The sequence below is a fragment of the Theropithecus gelada genome, chromosome 7b, assembly GCF_003255815.1.
Source record: "Theropithecus gelada isolate Dixy chromosome 7b, Tgel_1.0, whole genome shotgun sequence".
In the NCBI taxonomy this organism is placed as follows: Eukaryota; Metazoa; Chordata; class Mammalia; order Primates; family Cercopithecidae; genus Theropithecus; species Theropithecus gelada.
Genome location: NC_037675.1, coordinates 56,987,147 through 56,997,936, shown reverse-complemented (window position 1 = coordinate 56,997,936; position 10,790 = coordinate 56,987,147). Strand labels below are relative to the sequence as shown.

Genomic DNA, 10,790 nt, shown 5'->3' with positions numbered 1-10,790 from the left:
GCCACAAAGATACTCCTCGAGAAGAGCAACTCCAAGACACATAATTGCCAGATTCACCAAAGTTGAAATGAAGGAAAAAATCTTAAGGGCAGCCAGAGAGAAAGGTCGGGTTACCCACAAAGGGAAGCCCATCAGACTAACAGCAGATCTCTTGGCAGAAACTCTACAAGCCAGAAGAGAGTGGGGGCCAATATTCAACATTCTTAAAGAAAAGAATTTTCAACCCAGAATTTCATATCCAGCCAAACTAAGTTTCATAAGTGAAGGAGAAATAAAATCCTTTACAGATAAGCAAATGCTGAGAGATTTTGTCACCACCAGGCCTGCCTTACAAGAGACCCTGAAGGAAGCACTCAACATGGAAAGGAACAACTGGTACCAGCCATTGCAAAAACATGCCAAAATGTAAAGACCATCGAGGCTAGGAAGAAACTGCATCAACTAACAAGCAAAATAACCAGTTAATATCATAATGGCAGGATCAAGTTCACACATAACAATATTAACCTTAAATGTAAATGGACTAAATGCTCCAATTAAAAGACACAGACTGGCAAACTGGATAAAGAGTCAAGACCCATCAGTCTGCTGTATTCAGGAGACCCATCTCACATGCAGAGACATACATAGGCTCAAAATAAAGGGATGGAGGAAGATCTACCAAGCAAATGGAAAACAAAAAAAAGCAGGGGTTGCAATACTAGTCTCTGATAAAACAGACTTTAAACCATCAAAGATCAAAAGAGACAAAGAAGGCCATTACATAATGGTAAAGGGATCAATTCCACAGGAAGAGCTAACTATCCTAAATATATATGCACCCAATACAGGAGCACCCAGATTCATAAAGCAAGTCCTTAGAGACTTACAAAGAGACTTAGACTCCCATACAATAATAATGGGAGACTTCAACACCCCATTGTCAATATTAGACAGATCAACGAGACAGAAAGTTAACAAGGATATCCAGGAATTGAACTCATCTCTGCAGCAAGCAGACCTAACAGACATCTACAGAACTCTCCACCCCAAATCAACAGAATACACATTCTTCTCAGCACTCCATCACACTTATTCCAAAATTGACCACATAATTGGAAGTAAAGCACTCCTCAGCAAATGTACAAGAACAGAAATTATAACAAACTGTCTCTCAGACCACAGTGCAATCAAACGAGAACTCAGGACTAAGAAACTCAATCAAAATCGCTCAACTACATGGAAACTGAACAACCTGCTCCTGAATGACTACCGGGTACACAACGAAATGAAGGCAGAAATAAAGATGTTCTTTGAAACCAATAAGAACAAAGATACAACATACCAGAATCTCTGGGACACATTTAAAGCAGTGTGTAGAGGGAAATTAATAGAACTAAATGCCCACAAGAGAAAGCTGGAAAGATCTAAAATTGACACTCTAACAGCACAATTAAAAGAACTAGAGAAGCAAGAGCAAACACATTCAAAAGCTAGCAGAAGGCAAGAAATAGCTAAGATCAGAGCAGAACTGAAGGAGATAGAGACACAAAAAACCCTCCAAAAAAAAATCAATGAATCCAGGAGTTGGTTTTTTGAAAAGATCAACAAAATTGATAGACTGCTAGCAAGACTAATAAAGAAGAACAGAGAGAAGAATCAAATAGACGCAATAAAAAATGATAAAGGGGATATCACCACCGACCCCACAGAAATACAAACTACCATCAGAGAATACTATACTGCTCAAGGTCATTTATAGATTCAATGCCATCCCCATCAAGCTACCAATGAGTTTCTTCACAGAATTGGAGAAAACTGCTTTAAAGTTCATATGGAACCAAAAAAGACCCCGCATTGCCAAGACGATCCTAAGTCAAAAGAACAAAGCTGGAGGCATCACGCTACCTGACTTCAAACTATACTACAAGGCTACACTAACCAAAACAGCATGGTACTGGTACCAAAACAGAGATATAGACCAATGGAACAGAACAGAGTCCTCAGAAATAATACCACACATCTACAGCCATCTGATCTTTGACAAACCTCAGAAAAACAAGAAATGGGGAAAGGATTCCCTATTTAATAAACGGTGCTGGGATAATTGGCTAGCCATAAGTAGAAAGCTGAAACTGGATCCTTTCCTTACTCCTTATACGAAAATTAATTCAAGATGGATTAGACACTTAAATGTTAGACCTAATACCATAAAAACCCCAGAAGAAAACCTAGATAATAGCATTCAGGACATAGGCATGGGCAAGGACTTCATGTCTAAAACACCAAAAGCAACGGCAACAAAAGCCAAAATTGACAAATGGGATCTAATTAAACTAAAGAGCTTCTGCACAGCAAAAGACACTACCATCAGAGTGAACAGGCAACCTACAGAATGGGAGAACATTTTTGCAATCTACTCATCAAAGGGCTAATATCCAGAACCTACAAAGAACTCAAACAAATTTACAAGAAAAAAACAACCCCATCAAAAAGTGGGCAAAGGATATGAATAGACATTTCTCAAAAGAGGACATTCATACAGCCAACAGACACATGAAAAAATGCTCGTCATCACTGGCCATCAGAGAAATGCAAACCAAAAGCACAATGAGATACCATCTCACACCAGTTAGAATGGCAATCATTCAAAAGTCAGGAAACAACAGGTGCTGGAGAGGATGTGGAGAAATAGGAACACTTTTACACTGTTGGTGGGATTGTAAACTAGTTCAACCATTATGGAAAACAGTATGGCGATTCCTCAAGGATCTAGAACTAGAAGCACCATATGAACCAGCCATCCCATTACTGGGTATATACCCAAAGGATTATAAATCATGCTGCTATAAAGACACATGCACACATATGTTTATTGTGGCACTATTCACAATAGCAAAGACTTGGAATCAACCCAAATGTCCATCAGTGACAGACTGGATTAAGAAAATGTGGCACATATACACCATGGAATACTATGCAGCCATAAAAAAGTTTGTGTCCTTTGTAGGGACATGGATGCAGCTGGAAACCATCATTCTCAGCAAACTATCACAAGAACAGAAAACCAAACACTGCAGGTTCTCACTCATAGGTGGGAACTGAACAATGAGATCACTTGGACTCGGGAAGGGGAACATCACACACCGGGGCCTATCACGGGGAGCGGGACCGGGGGGAGGGATTGCATTGGGAGTTATACCTGATGTAAATGACGAGTTGATGGGTGCTGACGAGTTGATGGGTGCAGCACACCAACATGCCACAAGTATACATATGTAACAAACCTGTACGTTATGCACATGTACCCTAGAACTTAAAGTATTAAAAAAAAAAAAAAGTGACTAACACGGTCATGTTTTTATTTTATTTACATAGCTAGCAAGGAGAAAAACTAGATGCAGAGGTTTGATAAGCCTGCATAATTTAGGTGGTAATGGAACTTACCAACACAATTCATCAACATAAGTAAGCAAATTTCCATTTCCTATAACTACAGTCTGTGGATTAACTCAACAATGACATATTTTATGTATTTTGAAATGAATACTGCATTCACTAGATAAACAGGAACTTTGTATTTGGCACTGAATGAAATCCCAAGAACTCTGCATTGAATAGCTCAGGAAGAACCTGCTATTGACTCATAAACTCGTAACTGCTAGATTCTTCATAGCAAAAGCAAGAGACAACGCAGAAATGCAAATGTAAATAAGACCTTTCCCCACCTATCTGACTCTGTTTCCTGTGTTCTGAGATCACTGGAAAATAAATATTCCCCAACTCCCTCTTATTTTTTAACTGAAGAAGGCAATAACCAGCCTGGTATAGTAACTTGAAAACTCAAACTTTCAGATAATGAGATCATTTCCTGCCAAAGCTTCACATTCTTCTTGACACATTCTTATTTTAAATCAAGACTAAATAATTTTTTTTTGGTTTATAATTTTTTTTTGAAGTCTCCACAAATTCAGGAAATTGGTGTCATATAGGTCATATTCACTGACACAAATGCAGTATTAGAAAAGGATCCTTTAAAAATCTATGCATGTGAAAAATATATAACACACTCCAAAAAAAAAAAAAAAAGCTTAAAGCCCAACTGAAAGTTACATAAAATTTGCATAAACTGATGACAACTTACATGTCCCTTAGCAGAGGAATGTATAAATTGTGGCATATTCATAGTTTAAAATGAATAAATTTTCAAGTCAATATTGAATGAATAAAGCAAATGGCAGAACGGTTTATATAAATTTTGAAAACATGCTAAATAGTATTGTTAGTTATGGATACCTACCTATGCCATTAATTGATAACAACATGAAATTAAATGATAAATCTCAGCCTCAGTGCAGTGGCTACCTCCGAAAATGGAGGGAAATGGGATGAGGGTTTTACAAGATGTTTCAACTGTAGCTAATGTTTTCTTTTATTTAAAAAATTCAAGCAAACAGAAGGTGGAGGAATACGGTGGAGGAATTAAAAAAATTTGTGAGTATTTCAATGGATTCCAGTATTTCAATACTGGAATACAACACAATACCTATGTGTCAAAATCTGAGATGCAGGTAAAGAAGTCCAGAGGAAAATATAGCCTAAATTATTAGAAAACAGGAACTGAAAATAAATGAATTAAAATTTACAGGTAAGTTGGCAAAGAAAATAAAAAGAATAAAAAGTATAAAAACATAAATGAATATAAAACAAAATACATAAAAAATAGTGCTAGGTTGTCCAGTATAATTTAAAACTGTTGGAAAAATAAACCAACATGCCAGATCAGTGACTCAAGTTTTTGATCTCAGAACTGCTTTAGACTTAAAAACTTTTGTTGTTTCTATCAATATTCAATGTACTAGAAATTAAAACCAAGAAAATTGGAAGTTTACTAATTTAAAATAACAATATAATGAACATATTTTCATGAACTATAACTTCATTTTCCAAAACTCAAAAGATAAAATGAGAAAAGTGACATGGCTTTACATATTTGCAAATCTTTTTTGTAGAGAAGGGGTCTCCCTATGTTGCCTAGGCTGCTCTTGAACTCCTGGCCTCCTCAAGGTATCCTCCCACTCCGGGCTTCCATAGTGCTGTAATGACAGTCATGAGCCACTGCACCTGGCCTTGTAAATCTCTTTAATTCCTGGACTAATAGAAGGCAACTGCTTCTGAATTCAATCTGTTGTGATATGTTGTTTTGGTTGAAGTGTATGAAAAAAATCTGGCCTCAGGCCGGGCGCGGTGGCTCAAGCCTGTAATCCCAGCACTTTGGGAGGCCGAGACGGGCGGATCACGAGGTCAGGAGATCGAGACCATCCTGGCTAACATGGTGAAACCCCGTCTCTACTAAAAAATACAAAAAACTAGCCGGGCGCGGTGGCGGGCGCCTGTAGTCCCAGCTACTCGGAAGGCTGAGGCAGGAGAATGGCGTGAACCCGGGAGGCGGAGCTTGCAGTGAGCTGAGATCTGGCCACTGCACTCCAGCCTGGGCGGCAGAGCGAGACTCCGTCTCAAAAAAAAAAAAAAAAAAGAAAAAAATCTGGCCTCACACAGACATATATCCTTGGAAAAAAAGCAGCCATTCAGACAACTGTGGATATTCTTTAATGCTACAGTCAAACTCAAGCGGTAATTTATTAAAGATTAATCACAATAACGATATCAATGAACTTTTTGCACTGTTACATTAAAATCCATTGGTTTGTCTTGCCTTTTTTTTTTTTTTTTTTTTGAGATGGAGCTTCACTCGTCACCCAAGCTGGAGTGCGGTGGCACAATCTCGGCTCACTACACCCTCCGCCTCCCAGGTTCAAGTGATTCTCCCACCTCAGCCTCCCGAGTAGCTGGGATTATAGGTGCCTGCCACCATGCCCAGCCCTGTCTTGCTTTTTGAAGGGATCTTTCACCCACGCATGACTTTGTAACACTGTGCATTGATCATTTGGAAAATACTGGTTCACTGAGTTACACAGATCTTCCAAATGTTGACACATTTCATTACACATATCACAAAACCACATTCATTACCATCATTGCTGATCTCATCAGACGACATTCTCAGGTGACTTTGGTATTGCAGCAGGACTTTTACTGGGGTAAGTAGTGGTGTAAATACAGTAACTAACACCACAGTTGGGAGCCACTGCTTTAACACTTGCTGAGGCACCATTCAGCACAGATGTCAGTATGGTGAAAAAGGTAAATAATGTCTTATTATGAAAATTAAGTTTGCCCTTGCAAACTCCTAGAAAGGGTCTTGGAGATTCCCAGGGGTCTGCAAACCATACTTTTGACAACCACAAAGGTAGGCAATCCCTTGCAAAGTAGAATCAAGACAAAATGAAAGAAGGTACCTTAACATCAGGAACAAATGAGTAAATTTTTTTTTTTTAATTAATTTATTTTTTTTTGAGATGGAGTCTGGCTCTGTTGCCCAGGCTGGAGTGCAGTGGCCGGATCTCAGCTCACTGCAAGCCCCGCCTCCCGGGTTCACGCCATTCTCCTGCCTCAGCCTCCCGAGTAGCTGGGACTACAGGCGCCCGCCACCTCGCCCAGCTAATTTTTTTTGTATTTTAGTAGAGACGGGGTTTCACCGTGTTAGCCAGGATGATCTCGATCTCCTGAACTCGTGATCCGCCCGTCTCGGCCTCCCAAAGTGCTGGGATTACAGGCTTGAGCCACCACGCCCGGCCCAAATGAGTAAATTTTAAAATTATAAGACTAGGTATAGTCTAATTTTAAAAATTACTCTAGTAATTTATATATATAGTTACACTCACATTTATAAATGCATACACACATATATACAAAATATATTTTTTTTAATGAGTATAAATAAGGCAATCAAGCCAGACAGCTTAGGTTGGAGGTTGGAAACCTAGTTCCTCTACTTAGTAGCTGTGAGACCTTGGATAATTTAATTATCCTCCCTGTGCCTTAGTTTCCTTATCTATAAAATAAAGATGATGAAAGCACAATCCCCTGGCCAGTTAAACTCTAGGAAAGATTAAATGAACTAACGTAACTCCTTAAAAAAAGTCTGGCATGTGATAGGTTGTACAAGTAGTACGTTGGTTGCCTGGTAGAACTCTGCCAACAAATATAAAATTGCCAGATTTTTTAGGAAAATAAAACAAAAATTTTGTCAAGAAAAAAAATCTACCACTCAGGTTGCAGAACAGCCTAAGAACTTAGTGTCCTTTCCCAACCATGGTCTTCAACCATGCTTTGCGGAGTCTCCCTCTTCTGGACATCCTAAGCAGACCCGACAGCTGTTCTGTAACTTTGGTTAATACAAGTCCAGTCCAATCCAGTGTAATAACCCATCTCCCATCTGCCCCCTGGCTTTAATAATGTCAACAAGGAATCATCTTTTCTTTCATTCCTCCTTTGCCCTCCCTTTTCCGGGGACCCAAATGAGGTCAAGGGACAAACACGTCTTAACCGAGGGTGTAACTGCGGCCTCCTTCTGGTGGTAACTGCTTCTCCCTACATCTCATCCTGGGCAGATTCCACAAGTGGCAGGTTCCCATATGCAGTCTCTGTCCTGGGATGCAAGACACATGAAAAATCTAGCTGTAACTCTGTAAGCAATACAGCTATTGCCCACAGCTATACACCACATAGCCTCTTGCAGCTAGAGTGAAACACATGCAAGACAGCTCAAGCCTGGATGCTTTACACAATATCACTACCTCCAGGAAATGAATTAGTTTTCCTACACCAAACCCAAGGGTATGGCCAGTTTCACAGGCATCCCCACTCCTCCCTTCCACATCTCTCTCTTCTCTTTTTGGGGATCAAGAAGTCTGCCCCTGACTATTCGTTATTCTCTTCCTGTAAGCTTTCTTCAATGTGTAATTTTCTTAGGGCTTTCTGCCTCAGTAGACTGTGATAGTGGCAAGGAGAGCTATTCAAGTTTGATGGTACAGGATTCCTTCTCTTTTGATGCTCCCTTCCTCTCCTGGAGACAGGTTTGTAATATACTGGGAGAAGGTGAACGGTCGGGGATTAATGAGGCAAGGAGGCTAGTTTGGCCTTTAAGCACTCAGTGCAACTAAGGAGCTGGGAATATTTAACTGTAAGGGAAATGAACATAGAGCACAGAATTATCTTTGCATATCTGAACAATCACTGAGAGTGTGATAAGCTTTTTCCTATGTGATTCTGTAGTAAGAAAGGACAGACTGATGCAAGTATCAGGGACACAACTTTTAATGTCATACAAGAACCATTAACAATTAGAGCTGTCAAGTTAGAAAAGGCAATGTTGTGAACTTCTGCTACATCAGAGGCAAAAGATGAATGACTGTAAGGTTGAGATGTTGAGGGAAGGGATACAAACTGACAGGAGACTGGACTGTGTCCCCAGAGTCCTTTGACATTTATTTTTTTAAATTAAAACATACAGAGAGGTTGAAAAAAAATAGAATTATACAATTCTTCTGAGGAACTTGGCTCTGAAGAGAGAAATAGTAGTAAGAAGACACCATAACTTGGAAGGCAGAATTTGTTACAGGTGGCAGCAACATGAGCACCTTTAGGCAATGGCAAAGGACAAAGTTAAGAGGCTGATATGATATCTGACCTTCAGATCAATTTCCTAATGATTTGCTGAAAGCAGCAAAGGTAGCAAAAGGTAACGTGAATCCCCACACCAGTCCTCACTGGCCCTAAGAAGTCACTTCAGTTGATTTCTATATGTCTTAGAAATACTGTATGTGCAGTGTTAGGAAACACCACTTTAGATAATCTTCAATCTCCAAAAATGAATTTTATCCATTCATTCATTTAAATAGTTGAGCACAATGAAGTATCAGGCACTGTCTCAGGCTACAGATACAGCAATGAACCAAAGAGATATTTCCTGCCCTTGTGGAGCTTCCTTACTGATGGGAGCAAGGGGAGTAGATATCAAGTATGACAGACAATAAGGTAGAATAGGGAGGGCAGGAAGGATAGTAGATAGTCAGGAAAGACTTAATGAGAACGGTGACATTTAAGCAGATTTCAACATAGTGAAGGAGCAAGCCAAAGCTGACATACCAGAGGAGAGTTCCAAGCCCAGAGAACAGTAAATGCAAAGGCCCCATGACAGAAGCATGACTGTTACGTGCCCAAAAATAACCAGATGACCACAGTGCAGCCTAATGGGTACTTTAGTACTGAATGGCACAAAGTATTTATCAGTAGTTATTTAGCATCTGAAGTGTTTTTAACCAATTACTAAAAAAACTTTCATCGGCCAGACACAGTGGCTCACACCTGTAATCCCAGCCCTTTGGGAAGCCAAGATGGGTGGATCACCTGAGGTCAGCAGTTCAAGACCAGCCTGGCCAACATGGTGAAACCCCCTCTCTACTAAAACTACAAAAATTAGCCAGGCATGGTGACACACACCTGTAATCCCAGCTACATGAGAATCTCTTGAATCTGGGAGGTGGAGGTTGCAGTTAGTCCAGATCACGCCACTACACTCCTGCCTAGACAACAGAGTGAGACTCTATCAAAAAACAATGACGACGACGAAACTTTCAACAAAAAAGATAACACATCTAAACCGTGTAACAGTGCCTGAAAAAGAAAACTAAAAGGTAATTATTATTACTTCAAAAAAATTATAGAAATGGTAAACATAGAGCTCCTCTACCTGAAATGTGGGTGGTAAGTCTGAAATCCTAAATGCTTGCTCTGTCCTTTCTGAAATCCCAGCACTCCTGGGCACTTTACATTGGACCAAACTGAAGAGGACCCAGAGCACCAGTTAGAAAGGTTACAGAAGCTACATAAACCTACCTTGTTGAATAGTTGCAATTAATAGCTGTATTCTAAATTATAATGATCTGTACTACCATGAAATTGTTAAAGCTCAATAAAAATTAGAACAAGTCAAGTTTGAATAATAAGCATCCTTTTATTTGCCGACGCCATTACAAAAACCGATTACATTAGCAACAAAAAAAGTGTTTTCTTGAGTTGAAGTCAGAGGCAGTTACTTCCCAAAATGTTAAGTAAAACAGTGTACAACATCAGTATTAAAATGTTAAATTTTACATTGTCTTTACCACTTTGATCTTCTGAACAATTTTATTGAGCAAAATAAGATAAAAGATTACATGTTTATCTTCAGGAATGTAAAGGTCTAATTATTCAAACAGTTTTTATTATAAAACTAAACTCTGAAGGTGTCTACAGAGTTGGCTTTTTTTTTTCTTTCTTTAAATCAGTAGTCTAACAAGGATTAGAAAAGACAAAACTCTGTTCAGTGTTTCTGACAAAGTAGAAAGGGTGAAAACATAAATAAGGCTTTAATTTGGCAAAATATAATACAATGCCTTTTTTATCCTCAAATGAACACTTTCCCAATTACTTCACTCTGTAAAAGATCAGAAAAAATGAATTTCACTTTAAAACAAAGCAACAGAAGGCAATCAGAAGACATCTGTCAAACACCAAAAGTACATATTCCATTTGATCTAGCATGGCCCTTTGAACCAGGCTCAAAGTAATTCACACTAATGGTAATCAAAATGAGAAAAATCTCAGGATTCAAAGGAAACAAGCTTTTAGGTAGGTATTTTTAAATGTGAGCCAAATTATGCTAGAAAACATTTAAAAGAACAACACTGGTAATCCATTTTTATTAGTCCTACTAAGAGAATGTAAAGCTAAAGTGATTGAGTAGCACTGAAAAGAGGTTGAATACAATCTTACCCCAGTGAATAAATAATTTAAAAGAGCAGACATACCTTTTTTTTTTTTTTTTAAAGTCATACGAAGTTTTCTAAGTCAGATTACAGAAATTA

The 10,790-nt window shown here is 38.8% G+C and overlaps 1 protein-coding gene across 9 annotated transcripts in view; it reads right to left on the bottom strand.

Moving 5' to 3' along the window:
- Positions 1-9,874: 9,874 nt before the first annotated feature.
- Positions 9,875-10,790, bottom strand: part of KTN1 (kinectin 1) — a 104,627-nt gene continuing 103,711 nt past the window's right edge. For 7 of the 9 annotated variants that reach the window (XR_003120431.1, XR_003120432.1, XM_025391250.1 and 4 more), the window contains one exon: positions 9,879-10,360. Coding sequence is in view for 5 of the 9 variants with exons in the window: in XM_025391250.1 (XP_025247035.1) it covers positions 10,356-10,360 (5 nt within the window). In the remaining 4 variants the exon portion in view is untranslated. Of the gene's footprint in view, positions 10,361-10,790 lie in introns of all 9 variants that reach the window. The other 2 variants (XR_003120429.1, XR_003120430.1) reach the window with 1 other exon arrangement.